This window comes from Ambystoma mexicanum, chromosome 9, assembly GCF_040938575.1.
Source record: "Ambystoma mexicanum isolate Mex_15411 chromosome 9, UKY_AmexF1_1, whole genome shotgun sequence".
Taxonomy (NCBI): domain Eukaryota; kingdom Metazoa; phylum Chordata; class Amphibia; order Caudata; family Ambystomatidae; genus Ambystoma; species Ambystoma mexicanum.
Window position 1 is genome coordinate 814,403,807 of NC_090931.1, and position 20,690 is coordinate 814,424,496.

Here is a 20,690-nt window from a genome sequence, read left to right on the forward strand (position 1 = left end):
GATTGGGGGTTAAAATTAGCCAAAGGGCAAGGGTGCTATTGCTATGACCTAAGATATAAATTCACCACCAGTCTACGGAGGGACTAATATTCCTTTGACCAACTGTTCGGATATAAAATGGACCAAGGTACAATCATTAGGTATATCTTTCCTCCTATTACCCATATATTTCGCTCTTAGAACCATCAACATGTCTCCCCTAGACTAGGCACAATGAGGCCTACGATGCACGAAGCACGATAGTGCCTTCCTCAGAAGACCATCATGGCCTTGTCTTATTTCCTCGGTCAGTCTTGGAGCATTAGTTAATATGACTAGGTTTGGGGTAAAAGAGCATGGTAATTGGCAACAAATTTGACCCAAAACTAAGCTTCCATACTGACATTTACCTCCACATTAAAATGTGGTGAGTAACATTCATGCTTTGGAGTGGGGTTATTATTGAAAGCATTTAGTTCCCTTTCACATATTTTACGAGAATGCCATTTTCTTTTGAGTGCTACATTCGGATCTGTCGGTGTACGAACATGCAAACAAATCAAAACAGGGCTCTCCCAGCCCTTTCACCTGCTGGCACTGTGCCTCAAGAAAGGCTTAACGATTAGACAATGGGCCTCATCATGAGTCTGGCGGTAACCCTTAAATGTGGCGGTAGCGCTATTACTGCCGCATTTAAGGGTCCGCCAGATCATGGCCTTGGTAGATTTCCCCCAGCCCTAAACTGGGGGGAAATCCGTGGCAAATGTGGCAATTTTTGGCACTATTACCGCCAGTGGGAAATCCGCCGTCAGTAACAGTGCGAATTTTCCCAATTCCCGAATGGGACCAATGGGGAATGGGCACTAGCCATTCCGTCAAACCCGTGATCCGGCGCTAATAGCGCCGGGGGTTTGGGGCACTAGCGGTAAAAGTGCCGGCGTTACCGCCCAACTCCTGATGAGGCCCATATGCAGCACATGATGGAGCAAGAACTCAAGGATGTTTAGGGATTTATCAATCACGAGTTCCAGTGGTTTTTCTTTTATCATGGATTCTTTAATAATAAACAGTGGGCTGTGGGATGCACAAGTAACATTTTCATGTGTTTTGATCTCTGGGGCACCCTCTCTGCTCAATAGTACTTTCAGGGTGTCCAACATGGCTCTTTACTGCTCTATTTTAGTGCTCTCATCTTGTGTGTGTCACACTCAATTACATGCTGGTATACCTACATTGTTGGCCTTCTTAGGCACTGCAAAGGTATCTGCTTCTGCGGGAACAGCATCCTAGTGGTTGGAATCTGCGTGATCTGATGAGCGCACTGATCCCGGGGGAAAAGCCTGTCGTTGCAAGCAGGATGTTGGGGCTGCTTGAGGAATAAGGTGCAGGGAGAGGCGAGAACTGAGCGTGGGGCATTTTCTGTGGTGTACAGCGATCTAAAGGTCAGAAGTTACTGATCTGCCTAGCACATCAATGCATAGGAAGCAGCGCGTCAGCACATGGGGCTGAGTGCACAGGCTGTTTGGGCTGTTCAGGCAGAGCGGCTTTGGTGGATGAAGTGAAGAAGGAAGGGGGTTGATTCCTAATATATTGGATCTATGCTGGCCTTACCAGACATCAGATGTGCCACAGAAACGCTGAAGAAGAAAGGTGAGTGTGGGAGGCTGTCTACAGAAGAGTAAGGGACGCCATGCTCGCCTATCGATACACGCCAACCAGGTATGACACATTTGCTTCCTGAATGCGCTCACTCCTTGCCCTTGCATTTTTACATTGGGATAAAGGAAGTTCGCTTTTATTTCAGAATCTGTTTTAAACACTGATCTCCATTAAAGAAAACGACATTATTTTATTGGAAGACACATGCAAAAGCACATCATATAATTATTTAAAGAAATCTCCATTTATGCAACTTCAACAAGATGGATCGAGGAGGCTACATCCTGTGCAGTAAGGTGGGCCAATCATCGAGGAGGATACATCCTGTGCAGTAAGGTGGGCCAATCATCGAGGAGGCTACATCCTGTGCAGTAAGGTGGGCCAATCATCGAGGAGGCTACATCCTGTGCAGTAAGGTGGGCCAATCATCGAGGAGGCTACATCCTGTGCAATAAGGTGGCCCAATCCTTTCATTAGACACAGCTGAAACTGATGAACCCTACTCTAATGTCATATGAGCCAGTAACATCCATGGAGGGATTGAAAGGAAAAGGAAAGTTGGGAGACAAAAAGGTAAATGGACTCAGAACAGGAAAAAATACTCAATATTTTACTAATTCTAAGACTAGGGTTCAAAGTAAAAGTGGTGCACGGATTGAGAACTGTATTGACGGATTGACAAGTATGATTAGTTGGTAACATACATGACATGCGCACATCAGGAATGTTGGAGTCGCCAGCAGATACACCTACAGGTACTAAGGATAACTAGTTATGACAAACATGCTTAGGCTGGAACAGGAATGGAAGAATATTGCATCACCACCGACATGCATAGCTCAAGGATAGGTTCATGTAAAGCATCTTCTATATGCATGACTGCGGCGCCTCCTTCATTGGGAGCAGCACACCCTGTTTAATTACTCCTGGTGAAATTGCATGATGTGTTACCGAAATAAATGTCATCACATCTGGACATTTCAAAGGAAATATATATTAAATGTGGAAACATGGAATCCCTTTTAAAGAAATCAGTAGACAGTCCAGGGATGAGTTTGGGGGCACTTAGGAGGGTGTGGGGGCGATAATTTACATCTCCTGAAAACTCCCGAATGAATGAATGGAGACAATCGACTTAGAGGCACTCTCAGGATTTTGGAAATAGACCATAGAGCCATGTCTGGTATTTGTGGTGATTCTTTCGATCAGAATGGGTGTCTTGATGGGAGAGACATGGAACATAAGCGGAACATAAGGGTGTATACTTATGCCGACACTATCTGAAAACCAATGAGCTAATTATCAATTTAGAGAATACAAAACTAATGGTATTTGGGGATTCAAAAAAAGTTGTAAAAATAAATACACATTGAGTGTGGAAAATCAAGCATTGGAGGAAATAACATACTTGGGCTTTAAAAGTGATAAAACAAAATATCAAAATCGGAAATAACATATTGAAAAGTGAGACCTTTCTAGAGAAAATAGATGCAGACATTGAGGGTTATTCATGGCAACCATTATTAATGACCTTCAAAATGAAAATAGTGCCTATTCTCCTATATGACATTAGTACTGGTCTAACCACATAGAAGGTAGCAAAGTACGCCATCTTTGTGGCCCACCTTAAGGTTTGGAAGTGGAGGCCATTCGATCAAGATTCAAGGTTAAATCATTATATGCACCTGCTCCAATTAGAAACTTTTGTTTATTTTATAAAATTAAGTAAGCTGTGAGGAATTCTCATTTTCAAATCTTAAACAAGGCAATGCTGTTAAAGTTGAATACTGCATTACTTTCTTTTATGGAAACATTTGAGGGGTTATGTTGGACAATAAGGATATTTTTGATGGAGCCAACAAAAATGTCCGGCTCCACAATGAAGGGAATTGACTTTTTCTGGGGAGACGGGACTTTTCGGATCCCTGGGGCCTGATGGAGAGATCGACATCAGAGGTGCAGGAGGCAGCAAGTGTTCCCAGCCTGCTCTCCCAGAAACCTCAGCAGGACGTGTACTGACCTGCTAAGGGCGGGCATGCTCGTCCTTTCTGCATAGGGATGCATAATAGCTCAGCAGTTCAGGGGTTAATGTCTTCACCCGGGCTCTTTGTTATTTAATAGGAACCTGTTTTGGCAGGGAGGGCCTGTAAGAGACCCAACACAAATGTCGGAAGAACCCTTTACCCAGTTAAGTCACAGCTGCTTTCTAGTAGGAATGATTTTCTTGGGCCCACGTGCAGATGAAGACCACCACTTGGGTTTCCAAAGCAGAACTGAATGACAGAGTAAATCTCTTATTACAACTTTAACAAGCTGACTGAGGGGTGATGTGTGATTGTTTTTTGCAGAGAAATGTGTTCATCTTTTCTGGCGTGGGGCAAGTGTTAAGCACATGATGCATAACTAGTTGCCTGCCTCTTCAGAGCTCCCCCTCACCCTGTGGAAGGCTGGTGTAGCTCATCCAGTCCTGTGCTGCTTTCATGGAACAAGTCCTAAATATTTGAAATGGAAAACGAAATACCTTTCAGAGTGGCTAACCCGTCTAACACGGGAACAGTTCAAACTCTTACAGCATGGAAAAAACGACTAAAAGCAGGTGACTATCAGGCCAGCGCTTGTGGGGTGTGGCTGTGTCTGGTTACGCACCAACAGCAATTCCTGGCTTTCATTATTGCGTTCTGGTACTTGTGCATAGGCCTGCATTTTTTATAATGTGCACAAGAATGCAAAACAATACCCACTGCAAAAGCCAGGACCTGCAGAACATGATTTGAGAGCCCCGTTTCTGCATATTTTGGAGAATCAATGGTTTTGTCCAAAATGTTAGCTTTGGTGGGTTCTGGATTTCCAGTATTGCGAGTCACTTTGCGTGCAGATTACTGTTGCATTGCAGAAGTCAAAACATGTACTTCTGGTGAAAGAAAATGTGTTCATCCCATGGTGCCAGGTACACATAAGGGAATAGTTTCTTACCTGTATCTCCATTTCTCCAGCATTGGATCTTTCCTGGATTCACATGCTTAGAAAATTCCCCGTTGTCAGGCTGGGAACCCTTGGGTTCCCAGCCTGACAACGGGGAATATTCTAAGCATGTGAATCCAGGAAAGATCCAATGCTGGAGAAATGTATGTTACTCTTCAGCCACGAGTGTGCAACATGCATGTATTTGTGTTTATCCTAGTAAGGCCTACCCTACCTTTCTTTTTTCTGTTGCCGATAAATGGAGTTCTACTGACTTAGTTGATTGCAATTTCAGGTGTTTACAATGCAGTGAAGCAACAATTCCGCGGTAGCAAGCAGTTGCAAGGTTTGCAACAAAAGCAAGTCCTCATCGCTATTTCAGGAAACTGAAGATGATGCGAGGGTAGGGCAGAAGTCTTCAGAGGTGCCTGGGGAAGACGGGTGATGGGAGCAGGCCTCTGGTGATGTTTGTTTGATGGGCACCCAGTAACAGGAAAGACTCTGATTTTTAAACAGAGCACTATTAATGCATCAAAGGGGCTCTCATCAAGGCCCCGAGAGAAGCTGTTCGGTTAATGTAAATTACCTTTTAACTATTGGCCGAACTAGTTGGCAGCTATGATCAAACGAAGTAGGGCAGCGAGAGGGGTTACTGCCTATATGAGCAATTGGCACTCACTACGATGTCGTAGCGATCGTTGCAGCAGAAAACATCTAGACAGTAGTTGTGTCATGTCCGAAGAATATGGGCTCCTACCTTGCTCGATACTCCCTTGTTGTGTGTGTGTGTGTGTGTGTGCATTTGTAAGCTAGGATTACCATTTGCTACTTATTTTAATAATGAGAGCAGCATTGTTTTTTTTTGTTTTTTTGGCGTTCCGATTACTTTTTTTTCTGGGAAGATCACTACTTCCAATTTTGAGGTTGGGCATACTGGCCTACTGTTAGAGCATGTTCAGCTGTCAGTGCTGACAATATTTTGGGCCTCATTCCGAGTGTGGCAGTAAGCAGTAAAATTGACGGTAACAGAGTTACTGCCAATTTTACCTCTACGCCAAATTATAAGATCGGGCCATGGAGAGGAAGATTTACATCCAGGAAAATTCTGGAGATTAATACTGCCACACATTGTCAAAAAATCAGCAGAATTGATGAATTAGCACCGTGGAAATTTCTGCCACAGTAATTCCGCCAAAAAAAGCCCCATTGAGTCGAATGGACTCTATAAAAATGGGGAACTACACTGCCACCGCATTTGTAATCAAGCAATAAATCTGCCGGAATAAGTGGCAGTAATGGTAATTCAGCTGCGTGATATTCTGTCAGATTTACCGCCAGAATACTAGACCATGAGGCACATGATTGGTTGGCAGGAATCGGGGAAAGACCAGATGCCTGTAAGGCTGTGATTTTGATCCCTGCTCCGGACACAGGCATGCCCGGTGATATGTCACATGTGAAGGCGATGGCTTGTGTTCACCTGAAAACCGGAATAGATGTCCCGTGATTATCGGTTACCAGGCTGGGACTCCCTACATATGATGGAGCTATCCACCGCAGAGTGAAAGAACTGAACTGTATGGGCAAAACATGGTGGTGTTGCTCACGCCTGTCAAGTTCAGAGGATGTTGCATTAGGAAGTGCTTTGTTTGAATTTAACTCACTAACTGTTTCTTACTGTCTCGGAAACAAAATAAAAGCAAGCCAACTGTGATGTCAGAGCCGTGGTTATGGTGTGTGCATTATATTGGTTGGTTTTACTAGCATTGGCGTGGCCCTGTATCTGGAGCTTGGAGTGGCTTTGCATATGTGCCTTCTCTGTCTAAGCAGCAGAATAGACCGTCCGAGACAGGACTGGATTCAGCGGCTTCTTACCTGCTTTCTGGCACTGCACAATCTTGTCATGGATGGTGTCTGCCATTTCGATCAGGACCCGGCTTTCTTGAATCATCTGCACAGAAGCAAAATGGAGAAGACAGCTGCAGTTAGTCGAGGTGGGGTGCTTCCAGCTAGGGTTGGGCGACATATCGAGTTTTGGATATATATCAATATATTTTCAAAAGTGATATAGGTAGGATTAGACAATATCATTAACATCGAGATATATACACATATATATATATATCTGTCACCCACTACATTAAGATGATGACAAATCAATATGACAAAATGCCACTTATTGTCTTCTTCAGTGCATATAGTAATGGGGATGCTACTTGCATTTTTTTGTTAGTATTGCCATTATTATTGAGATGATCTCCTTTCAAGTTAATTTTAGGATGAAGTTAACTGACAACTACTGTTAGGAATGTTTTACATTTACTCTTCAGGATTAGCATTGTTGGCAGCTCACATGTAGCTGTCTTACAACTGAGCATTTAACCCACATAAACAATATCCAGAAATATATCGTATATCGCCAATCAGTCCAAAAATATTGAGATATGACTGTTGGTCCCTATCGTCCAGCCCTACTTCCAACATCTTCTGGCTGTCACACTGCGGAACACAAAGCTGATGAACTGTCAGGAAAGGAAAACTAACACCTTTCAACACAATTGATGAAAGCATAAATTAACCCTGCACATGGTTCGCTGCAGAGGCACTTGTTTCTCTGGCTTGCCAAGTGCACAAACTGTGGTCTAAGGGAATTGCAATTATGGACTAAGCTTAATAACACCTGCCCCCCCCCCCCCACCTCAAACATCTCACGGAGTAGTCAACATGATCTCGCAGAGTAGTCGACGTGAATAACAATGCTTGGCACATGGCACAAGTCTAGCCTGTCCTCAAAGAGTAATGTTTAAAGCTGTAATGAGGTGGCACAGGCTCATTAGATAATGAGGCCCCTGCACCCCTCCAATGACCCTCTTTACTACTGGAGGGACACCACCACCACAGGTGTCAAGTGAGGCATGCCAGTGGTACGGTTTTCTTTTTCTTTTTTGCTGAACTCTCAATTTTCAACATGTCACGCACAACAATAATTTGCATGCCTGTGTCAAACAATAACAACATGTAGTGAACCTTTTACACACTAAAAATACATTAGCAAAACCCAGAGGAGCTTTTTTAGGCTTGCAGCACTTTGAAAAATGGTACTCTTAGTGCCGGCCCTAGGATTTGCAAGACCGTGGGCTGCATAAGATGTGCAGGGCCCCCTATTTGTATAAATGGTGACCCGTGATATACCAGAAAATTATTTCACAGAATGAGTCTTTAATATACAAAATATCATGGGCAGTGACATTAAAAACACGCTGCCTTTAACAAGGCAGTAGACAAATACAATGTGATGTCCAGTATCTGATTTGTCACTGCTACGTGGCAATACCAAGAGTGAGGCTTTGTGTTGTAGGATCAGACAAACGATCGGGGAACCTCATCAATGTACCCCTGACCCTTCATTGGAGGGTGTGAGCAGGTCACAATTGTTTGGCGGGGTGCAGGAATGAAAGGGGAAGCAGGGAATCCCATTACAGAATGTTTCAATGGCAATTTAGCAGGTTAGGTGACTGTTGCTGAGATGCTATGTTTAAAGCTTCCTGTAAATCATATGGCTTTTTTCCCATTGCTGCTCAAAATGTGCTGTAAAATGTGCTGTTTTGACTATGGGATGGATGTGGCTCCCTCGTATCACTATGTGTGGGAACTTCTGACCCCATAGCAAAAATCAAAAGCTGGCACCTATTAATATACGCACAGTAAGTGAACCTATCTTAAAGTGAAATACACATGTTGTATTCAATTGACCTTTACCCTTTCGAAGAACGTGCACCAGAGAAAAGAGCATTGGCATTTAAAAAAACATTAATCGACACCAGAAAATGACCTGAGAGGGGAGATGGTCCAATAACTACGCTGGCAAAGTGTAAAAGGTGCCCACCTTTTAATCCCAACAATCAATAGTGAAATATTCCCAGGAAAACAAAATCCCAGTAAGAGACACGAGTTTTGATGACACTTTTATGTTCACTTGTTGGTAAGCATCTGCACTTGGACAGCCTGTGTGAAAATCTTGTAGCCGAACACTTGAGCAAGTTTGGTGGACTCAAAAATACCCAAGCAGGGTAGCGGCCACCCTCTGAAAAAAAGTGTGCCCACCCACATGTATCCTCTACTTTTGTCCTAAAAAACAACACATGGCCACAATGAGTGAAATAACATCTCTAGGATTGCAACCTCTGGGCATACATATATAAATGACTTGCTTGCCTGCTCATCGATTGCCCTTAACTCCTTGTTTGCCTTTGAACAGTACTCTGTTTTTATAAATATGATCTAAAAAGTACACACACCATAGTAAGGTATTCACACAAATATATAAATCCTTATAGAAACATGTTAGGCAAAAACTGGCCAATTGTGGCATTATGCTCATTTTCTTGAATGGGAGACTACAAATACCAGAATGCAATTCAGCAGAAGGCAAAACATGGCCTTTGAGTTTCGAAAATGTACTTTCAAGACTTAAGACTGTTGTGAGAAAAGGTTACTTACCTGTTTGTGTTTCAATGTTTGACAAATACAGGCTTTATATATGGTGCGATGAAAGTATTTCATACTACCAAAAATAAACTATTTTTGGTGTCTTACATATGAACATCTGAAAATAATATAGTTCATTTAAAACTCCTCTTTGAGATATATTTTAAGTGGCCTGGAGGAGGGTGTACATGTATGCAGCTAACTGGTGCTTTGTGTGTGATTTTAGATTAAAAATGACCTTTTGCATTTCTTAACATGGAAACGCTTTGCCCAAAACAACGGTCTCTTAAATGAGCCATGACGTGTAAATCGCTGCTGCTTTAAAAGCTAGGCTAGAGCAAAGAAAGTGATTAGCAGTAATGATGGGGCCTGCAGCGTCTGATGTGCTGCTGGGAGGGGGTATTTGTCTTCACTATGGCTTTAGAGGTGACACTGTGGCCTAGCTCGGAAAAAGCATGAATCGTCCAAGGAAGCAGCACTACCCCTCTTTAAAATAATGTGACCTGCTATAGTCGAGGCAGGCACTAGTGCCTGTGGGCCCTCCCCTGGGAGCAGGGCCCTGTGCCACAGCACACACTGCACCTTTTAGTTATCCATTTAAAGTGGGTCAAATCTACAAATGCTCTCGAAAATTACAAATAACCTGAGTGAAATTACATGAATTACAGACCATCATTTGACATATCGGCACCAGATACTCCAAGAAGCGGCGCATGCGCGATGGGATGTGGGATGTGCATCTGCACCATCATACATTATGTGCGCACAGTTGCAACACCTCGAAGGGACTGGCGAGTGGCCGTGGAGGGCTGAGGTTGGGCGCATAGCTTCTGCAGCCAGCTTCTGAATACGTAAGGGACATGTGTGTGCTTCTCTTTCCTGTAGCCGTTGATTGGGTCGCCTTCATGGGTGGAACCCACATCCCAAGAACCATTGCATGTACTGTGTAAACACATCGGGCCTCATACATTTGGCGGTTCAGGATTATCCTCTATGCCCGCTTAAGAAGCCAGAATCGAAAAATGAATACCGATGCAAAATGCATTTGCCACTTTTTGCAAATCAGTGCTGTACATGTCCCCCCTGCCTGTGTGCATCACAAGTGCAGAACGGAGGATAGCACAGGGGCAACACACTGTACTTGGAATCAAGATCATGCAGAGCAACAGAGGCTTAAAAAACAATTGAATAAATAAAGAAGTATAAACAAACTTTGCAGAATCAGTCTTTTTTCTACATATTTTTGATGAAGTGTAGACTAATTAACAAATGAAGTTAGATGAGAAAAGTGTGTAGTTTGTGGGCGTTACTCGCTTTGATGGGCTACAGAATGTTCTTAGCAGTTACTCTGCATGCAGACTGCTGTTGCACAATGCAAGAAAAACATTCCCTGCTGAAGTGGCTTCAGTTTATCTGGCTAATGAATTCACAAAGCCACAATGGGTAAACTGCAGCCTGTGTAAAGTGGAAATGATTCACAAAAATGTCAAAAAGCCATTGGCCACCAGTTCAAAACAAAGGCCACCATGCAAATGCATGGCCAATGGGAAGGTGCACCCCCGGACCCAGCCACTTGGCATTTGAAAAAGGGTGTAGCTCGAGCAGTGGCAATGCAAACGAGGGACACATCTACACACACAAATGGGGGAAGCGGATTCACACAAAACACAACAACAAACATGTGCTTCTGTAGCATGTGCCGGGTCCAACCTGGCGTATGTGTGGTGGGATACAGGCAATTTCCCAGGAACAACTCTAACCTTTTAAAGCGTATTGTCCTTACATGTGGTTCACTTTCCTGAAATCGGATGGCGTTTGAAGGTTAAAATGTCTTTTGTTCACTTTCAACTTTTGCCCTGTTTCCTTTGTTTTTAGCCTGAATGAGTTCGATTTTCATGCTAAAAGGTGGCATGCACAAAATGCCCACGGTGCATGAAGGATGCATTGCGACTCACCCTGCATGTACCACAGCCGCAGTTTGCATGCATATAAACAGCAAACATGAATGAATGTCCTTGTGGTTTGGCCCATGCATGCAGAGTTACGAGCCCTGCACACAATCTGCATGTACATGTATACCTAGTCTTTCATACCACTGAGGTTGATACCGTTTCTACCGAGGCCTTTGGAAATCCTAACAACTAATGCTTACAGTTTTATGAAAAAGGAGAAATGCTGTAGCAAGCCTGAAGTAAACACTAATAGTGAGGAGAGGTTAAGGAGGGAATTGGGGCAGTAGAGTAACTAGATGAAGTGATGGATGGGGTAGATGGAGAAGAAGTGACCCAAGGGTGGTGGGTGATAGTGAGATAGTAGTTTATAAAAATTGTTATAGGCCCACCAGATGTCTTCCACTGGCCCTGCACAAACCAGTAGCAGCCCTTCCAGCTGCTCATCCTGTGTGTGTGCAGGCACCTTGTGCTGAGTCTCCAGGCCCCGATGGTCCCAATCTCCTAGCCCAGGTTGTGAGCACCCGTGTGGACTACCAGGATTTCTAGTTGCAAGGGCCCTATGCCCTTTAGATGGTGTGTCTTTATTGAGACGGAACCACAGCTGCTGGAAATTGGCCCCGAAGATAAAGGGACAGTTTTACAACAGCTTGGAGAGATATGTGCAAGACAACAATTTAATAATCAACATAGAGAAAACACAAATACTCAGATGCTTAGGTTCAAATAGAACTCAAGACAAAAAATGTAAATGGACTTAACAAAATATAGAACTATCCATTATAACTGAGTATAAATATCTAGGTATGCTGATACATAATACCATGTCTGACACCACTTATGAGCAGAATCTACATCATGAAATTGACAACCTTGATATCGCAAGCCAAGATACTGCTTTATAGATATGGAACATTTTTTTGTAAGCACATAATGTTGTTTTTATCAACAAAAGGTCATACCAATTCTACTATATGGTGTTGAAGCCACACTGTACAATTCTGCACATAAGTGGGATGTGTTGGAAGGACGATTTTGGAAAAAAATTGTCAATTTACCAAAATATACACCACTGTCCATTTTACGTTTTGAATTAGGTCTGTTGTCATTAACAGTTCATATAATGTGGAAAATGTGCAGCCTTTTAAGAAAATGCTTGCTTAGTCTAGGACAACAAAATGCTATTGGCCTAGCGTACGTGTAGTCCAAGAAGTTCGTGTGAAGTTTTACACGCTATTGGCCTAGCGCGAGCGGGGTACGTGTATTCCGAGGGGTGTGTGTGAAGTTTTACATGCTTTTGGCCTGGAGCGAGCGGGATATGTGTATTCTGAGGGGTGCGCAAGGAGTTTTACACGTGTTTTCGCTGGCACGAGCGGGGTACGTGTATTCCGAGGGGTGCGCAGGGAGTTTTACATGCGTTTTCGCTGGCGCGAACGGGGTGTATTCTGGGGGTATGTGTGAAGTTTTACACGCTATTGGCCTGGTGCGAGAGGGGTACGTGTATTCTGAGGGGTGCGTGTGAAGTATCACACATGATGTGGCAGTGTGTTCCCTCCCAGTGTGCCCACCCCCCAATGCCCCTCAGGCAGCCAACACCACAGGGGACCACCCCACATGCCCCGCAGGCAGCCCATCCACCCTGGCCATGCCCCGCAGGCAGCCAGCCCATCCACACCTGGGCATGCCCCACAGGCAGGCCACATGGCACCATGCACTTAGGAGCCCGTTTTATGTCCCCCACTGACCCCCAGTGACAGGCACCTGCCAGCAGGCCCCGACTTATGTCCCCCACGCATAACGTCATCACAATCCAGATCCATGGACCTTATGGCCACCCAAATCCCACCCCACGCCACCCCAGTCCAAACACCCAACCAAGCATTCCTTCCACTCCAAATTGAAATCCCCATGTCATGATCGATGCCAAATAACCAGTATGCGCATGAGTACAAGTCCTTCAGACCCACACAATGGCGACACATGACTGAGAAATCCCACATTGCGACATGCACGAAACCAATGAGAGAAGACCACACAAATGAAGTAAAAAATAAAAATGTATTACATACAAAAATGAATGAATGAAACGAAATTACACAAGAATTAAATGATAAATAAAAGGATGTCCGAAATCAAGGAAAAATTATTAATGGAGAATTGAATAAAATGCAAAGAAAAATGCCTCCAAAGTGTCCGTCCATAGCAGCAAATCCAAAGTAAAAAAAACCAAAACCATTCCTCCATGGTAAAAAAAAAAATATGTTAAATCAGGTCCATAACTATATACAATGTAAAAATCAAGGGTCCTTGTGCCCAACAATCCAAAGGAAACCTAAGAAAAAACCTACCTAATGAATAACTATTAACAAAAAGGTGGGGCATAGTCCATGCGCCCCAAAGGAAAAAAAAATAAAGAAAACCATCAACTACATAACTATTTACAAAGGCGGCGGGCCTTTCCCACGGCTCACTGTTCGATGTTCCGGCCCAGGGCATCATCGAACTCCATGTCGATGATCGGGAGGTGGGCCTGTTCCCTGGAGTCGAGGTCTTGCAGGGATGCAGCCATGGAATCCCTCAAATCCCTGCGAGTTTCCTCGAGGCCCTCAGCCCACCTCAAAGCCCGGTGCATGGAGTTCTCTGCCCTGACCATCTTGAGCCGTGCCCTTTCCGCCCGCCGCCTCTCCGCATCTATTTGCCGGCCCAGCCGCTGCCACACGGAAGACACTGCCAGTCCGGGGTCCTCCTGCCCCTTGGCCGATGCTGCCCCCGGGGTGTTGATGGCCCCGAGCCATGATGCCTCCCACGCTGAGCCTGCTGCTGCCTCCGACACCACGACGGCATCCGGGCTGATGGAATCCCCTGGCGCCGTCATGCACGTGCCCTGCCCGATGATGCCGGCACATCCTCCATCCTCTGGAGTCCAGTTGGTGGGGTGGCCAGCCCTGCTGGACCTCCAACTCCCGACTGCAGCAGGGATGGGATCTCCACCTGGCTGGCTGCGTTGGTTGGGGCAGATCCACAGTGGGCCCTGGTGGCATCTGGGCCGGAAGACGGCACGGAGAATGGCTGCCGTATAGTGTGCAAAAAGGAGAAAAGGGCCGCAATACTGGCCGTCACATGGAGGAAACACCCGACCATAGCCCCTCCCAACTGGGTCACGTTGCCACACAGCTCTTCGTGATGACGTGCGTGGTCCCCCCAGGAAGCAAGCATGTCATCACGAATGACACGTGTGCGCAAAGTGACACCAATCAGGACGGACTCCATCCGGTCACGGGTCCCCTCGTCCACAGGTAGAGGAGTGCCAGATGACGTGGACCTCCCCCCTACCTGCGGACGGGCCTGGGACAGGGCATCCCTGCTGGTGCATGTTGATGCAGTCACAGTGTCAGGGACAGAGACATGCACAGGCACCTCCGCGGTGACCTGTGCTGCCTCCTGCCCATGCCCCTGGACTGCACCACTTGCACCAGTGGTACCACCCCCACCAGGCCCCATTTGCGGCTCTGTAGCGGCCTCCTCCTCGTCTATACACACCACCAACATGGATGGCTCCACACCATCTTCCGCCATAGCAAGCCCCATAGTGGCAGACGCGGCACCAGTCCCCTCGCTCCCAGATGATAGAATTTCCTGGGAGGGTGACTGGTCCTTGCGTCGCCGGCCGGTGGAGGCATCCTTGCCGCTTTCCTCCACAGTGCCGTCTCCGCCCTCTTCTTCATTCACCGCTGTGTAAAGGGAGACATTGAACACAAGCATCAGGGTACTGTACAATAGTCCCCTAGACAGAAAGCAATAGCACATGAGTGGCACTGTCAAACGTCACTTCCATCATGTCTCCCAACAACACATGGGTCAGTGCAGGCAACACACATGCAGGAACCGGCATGGCACATGCAACAATAATTTGCATCCATGTCGACATCACCGTAGAAACATCCAATGGTGGCCTGAAACTCACATGCATCATGGGACATGCTGATCACATGCACACGCATCACCAGATGGTCATGCATCAGGCCCCGTATGCCCACAGACACAGTGGATACAAGGATGAGTAGGCTGTATCAGTGATTCAACACATCGTCACGGACATGTGTCATGCATCCATGGTGCACACACTACTCTGACACATGGACATGTACATCATGCATGTCCATGACAGCAGCACACATCTCTCACACCCAAAACATGTCAAAGTACAGGCACAGGCATGCATGCATGTGTGCATTCCGCATGCTGCTCAGCATGATGCATTGTAACACATACACCATCCATGTGGGTCACGCCTGACTAGACTCACATGCAGCACCATCATTTCCCTGCACACACACATCCATACATGACCCATGTCACACATGCAGCCAAGTAGCTAAATTCCACCACGCTTCGACATGCACAGTTTCAAACGTGAATGCATGAGCACTTACCGCTCGACTCCAGACGGGCCTGCATCCTGAGGATCTGGTGGTGAAGCACTGGACGAATGCACTCCAGGAGCCTCATCTGCTGGGTGGTAAGCGGGGTCCGGCGGCCCACTGCATCTGCTGCCTCCAAGAGGCGCCAGGCCTTCTTGAGGGTCCTGGAATTGTAGTCCTCCCAGCGCTTCTGGACGTGTTTGATGTCGCGAAGTACCACCCCCTCCGCGTTGATGGCACCCACTATGTCCTTCCAGATCCTCTCCCGTCCTTCCTTGTCGGCGCGCGATGGTGTGAAGAGGACATCATAATGCCCCAGAACTTGCTCCACCAGGATGCCAACTTCCTTTTCACTGAAGCTGGTAGCCCTCTGCCTCTGTGCTGGGGGGGTTGCCACTGGTGCCGGAAGGTGTTGTGTCGGACATGGCAACCCCCGAGGCAGGTGTGGGTGGGCAACTGGGCCCTGGGGCTGGGCTGTGGAGTGATGGAACACCAGTCGGGAGTCTTCTGTTCCAGCAGGGGTGGTCACAGCAACTGGACCCCTGCAGATGAGAGATGTGCATGCACCACATGGCAGGGCACGGTGGCAGCAGTCAAGCAGCAGCAGTTGGCTCGTGGGAGGCTTCTCGGGGCTCTGGGGGGCAGTAATTCGGCTTTCTGGGCAGGAGCGTGGTCTTCCATGTGTTGTCACGTGGCCAGCTTAATACAGAGTGATTTGGCATGTGGAAAAACTGCACGTCAGCATGTAATTCGAGGAAAGGCCCTTAGCGCGATGTGACATAACAGGTGCAGGCGTTTCCCTGGCACGGGTTGAGGGTCCCACGTGTGTTTCCATCGCTCTATACATGCTTTTCGTGGAAAGTGGTGCGTGTGTTTTCCAGGTGTTGGGGTTCACACATGATTACTTCACAGCGGGTGGGTGTTGGCTATGTGTTCTTCTACACACAAGGCAGACGGTGAGTCGCACAAGCTATTTTTCCCACTGCGGGTGTCCCTGTTTGTCGCGTACCCCTTTTTTACGCCCATACTAGCCTGCGTGTTGATCACATACATATTTTTTGAGTTCCTGTCTGCCACAGCATACTGCGTGTGTTTTTTTACACGCACGTGTGCTACAAGGGTCGCTTATCTCTTTTTCTTGCTTTTATGGGATGCCTGTGCATTGCGTGACACGTCATTTCTCATAGGGGGCCACAGAATGGGACATTCATCGTAGCTGTATATACATGTTTGTTGTTTGCGCACACTTTTGTAATGCACAGGGACGCTACCGCCTGCCTTTGTGTAGCGGACGTGTTTAGGCCTGTGCGTGTCTTTGGCCATGCACAGGTTTCCCCTATTCAATTCTATGAATACGTGTGGTTCATGTGCGTGTGGGCGTTCCGTGTACTTCCCAGCAGTACATCCCCAGTTACGCCCTTATTTTCACGCGTTGTTCCCCATTCCGCGCGTCCCGCCCCGTGTTCCGCCCCCTTTTTGGTGAGTGCGCTAACGTTGTGCGCTTTCGCTGTGCACGTCTCGCACGGCGTTCTGGATGTTGCAATGACGTGTGCGCCTGTGTGCGCCACGCATGGATTTGGCGCACATCACGGGGAAAACACGTGCAGGCCCTTCCATGAATCGCACGCGTGCGCTTGCTTTTTCACACTTGCGCCACCTTGCGCCACGATTTTCAGCACACATTTGTTGCATGAATCCGCCCGTTAATCTCATCCACACATGAATTTCCCAAAAAATTGCGAGATTATACATTAAACACCTTAGCAGATGAAGATATATCTATAAGGCTATTATTGGAAAATCCCAATAGGGCAAAATTGAAATTGTACCGATATTACTGGAATCAAACAAAACAGACACAAGTGCATGACGCTTAAAGATTTTGATAGCTCTCTATTTGGTCACTAGAGAATGTGATGTATGTCAGATTTTTTGGAAAAATGTCCATCACCTAAGATGCAAATGTTGTACTTACACTTTAGATTACATTTATGGCATACCAGAGATATCCTTGCTAGACGAGGTCTAATAACTAAAGAATCTAACGTTTGCCGATTCTGCCAGGATCCATCACAGAGGGAAACACTGAAACATATGATTGTTGACTGTGCCAGTTTAGCACCACAAAGGAATTTGTATTTTAGTAAAACACTCAAATTGTACTGGTCGGCTAATCAGGATGAAATCTGGCAGAATATGTTTTCTAGCAGACAATTAGCAGTGAGGATTGCAATAGTACATTTTCTTGAGTGTGCAATGCCAAAGTTGAAAAAGGACAAAAAGGAGTCCTAGATAATGTGGAAAGTAATAATTGCAAACATGGTTAATATTTGAAGCTACAAAATGATGAAAATGAAATGCACACATTGAATTTGAATGTACCAATGATTTTAAAGGTCATTATTTAAATTTGGATATCATGTATGTAAAATGTATTGCTGTTGTTTTAAAATGAACTGATTTGATTTTATGATTTGTATGTAAATTTGAGAAGTTGATTTGATTAGCCAAACAAATAATTAAAAAAAATGTTTAACATTTTTTTTTAGTGGGGGTCGAATGCTGCTTAAATGAATAGGTCTGAAACATAGCGCTTACAATGGGCATGTCTATGGCAAGGGACGTGTATTCTTTCAAGACAGCATAGTTTCCTGTAATAATTCAAATATGATTGATTGGTTTTGTCGAATAAATGCATGCATATGGAACTCAAGAGCTAAAGTTAACTAGTATTTTCTCTGTGCCCAAGTTCACCAGGCTACAGTGCATTTAATTCCCTTTGCCTGTCCATTACCGATGGCTTCCCTCCCTACTAGCTATTGGCAATGCAGATTAAAAAACCTTCTGTGCAAGTCTCTAGACAGCCACAGTAGATAAAGATCTCACAGTAATCACCAGTGTAATGCTTTTTAATGCCCTAAACACGTCTCTCCAACGCTTTGGGACATAGATTTGCCAGCATGAAATAGGTATGTTCCTTATTTCAAAGGAGGCCATTTGTGAAAAACACACACACACACCACACACACCACATATGTATGAATATGTTAGAGTTGCTGTCACAACTCTCCAGTTAAGGCTAAATTGCTTGTTTGATGTTAAAATGGAAATATACTGCCCCCTATGCCTTTTGCACCCATGGGTGGATCGTCACCTAAATTGGCCTCAACTTACATTTCAGAAAGTACTTGAAGACCCTACTCTTCCAAGAACATCTCGCCAATCGATGATAGCTCCACACAATCCTAATTCCCCCCATCTGGTGCTCTTTTCCCTACCACCCCATCCTGACTTGTACACCACTGGGTGTTCCACTATGTACAGCGGGCCACTGCTTCCCACCATGGTTTGCTCTTTATAAATTGTATGCACACATTCAATACATACATATATACAAGCAAGTTACTTGTTTATTATACAGTCATATTTGCAACTCTATAGTTAAGGTTACATTGCATGTTGTATATGTAAAAATACTTTCACTTATCACTTTTGAAGGTATGGATGGATCTTCACCAGATTTGGAAGATTGTACTGGAACTTATATATATATGTGAGCATTGTAAGAAACCATACACTTGATCCAAAGTTTAAAAAGGTGAATAAACAGCAATTTTTCAATTTCTTGAAATGTAGATCTCCATAGGGAAATGGAAAGTTTCGAATAAGATTTCTCAAAATTAGCCACTTCAGTTTGGGAATTTAAGCACAGATATATACTTTACTATACAGTGGTTTAAAAAATGTGCAAAATGTGGCAAACTTGAGATATTAAGTTGAAAAATGAGATTGTATTTATAATCTTGACATACATAGAAAACCAAAAATGTGGAATATTATGAACAAGCAAAAGCTCACGAATTTGAACACTTGTAATGTGAATAAGTAGAACACAGCTAATGCGCAATATTATGAACAGGCAGAAGCATACCAATAGGCATGACACTTTGAATGTTAATGTCTTATACAAACATACAAAGAATACCTAAAAATAGGACTCTGTGTCTCTGCAAAGAAATGCACATAGGTTCCTAACGCAACACTAATGTAGTGAAAATGTGTAATGTGAATAGTATGCAATCCTACAAGCAAATGAATAAGCAGAACACTCGTAGATGTCTAATATTATTAACAAGCACATAAATAAGCATCAAAGTCATAATATGCAATATTCAAGCATAACCATATGAACTCGTAATGTCTAATACTACAAATGGAAATGAGCAAACAAATAAGCAAAACACTCTATTATTATGAACAAGCAGACATCCCTCACTATCCCTGCAACCCTCATCACAGTCCCTCGTTTCCTTTGTATCCCTCATCCTTGTGACAGTGCCTCATTGCTTGTGCATCCCTCCTCCTCGCCACAGTTTCTGTTGCTCCTGCACTTCTCATCCTTGACATAGTCCCTCAGTACCACTGCAACTCCCATCCTAGTCAGTTCCCCATTACCACTGTATCCTTCATCCTCATCATAGTTGCTAATGACCACTGCATCCCCATCCTAGTCAGTGTCCTACTTTACCCTCACATAAACCCTCCTTGTCGCAGCCCATTATCTTTACCCTGCCATCCACCTCATCATAGTTTCTCATTATACTTACTTCCGAATCCCTCCTAATCATCTCAGCTTCTGATTACACATGGCATCACTCATCCTTGTAACAGTCATCATTAACCCCGGCCTTCCATTATCCTCATTGCAATCCCTCATTACCCTTATCCCAATCCCTCATTCTCAACACAGTCTCACTTTACCCTGGCCCTGGCATCCCCATACTCAACACAGTCCCTCATTACACCACATTCTCATCACAGTCTCTTATTAACACTGCATCCCATATCATTTCCTCGTTACTCATGTCAAGGCATTCCACAACGTGTCACAGTCTCTCCTCAAACTTGGCATCTCTCATCTTCATCACAGTCCCTCATTAGCCTTACTCCAACATGCTTCAGTCTGGTCATAGTCCCTCATTACTCTGACCCCGCTATCCCTCCTACTCATTAGTTTACCATTGCTCAGAGCATCCCTCATCCTCAGCACAGGCCCACATTGCTCCCAGAAACCATCATCCTCATCAGTGCCACTCATTAAACCTACATCCCTCATCACAGTCAATCATTAGTCCACATCTTTCATCCTCATCACAGTCCATCATCACAATTTCTGAATGCATCCTTTTCTTGGTTCCTCATTATCAATATTGTATGTGTCCTCATCATGCTC

At 45.0% G+C, this 20,690-nt stretch overlaps 1 protein-coding gene across 1 annotated transcript in view; it reads right to left on the bottom strand.

Annotated features, from left to right (window-relative positions):
• Window positions 1-20,690, bottom strand: part of PLCL1 (phospholipase C like 1 (inactive)) — a 1,260,670-nt gene that overhangs the window by 210,180 nt on the left and 1,029,800 nt on the right. The window contains exon 4 of the mRNA XM_069615809.1: window positions 6,475-6,550. Coding sequence (XP_069471910.1) covers window positions 6,475-6,550 — 76 coding nt within the window. The remainder of the gene's footprint in view (window positions 1-6,474; window positions 6,551-20,690) is intronic.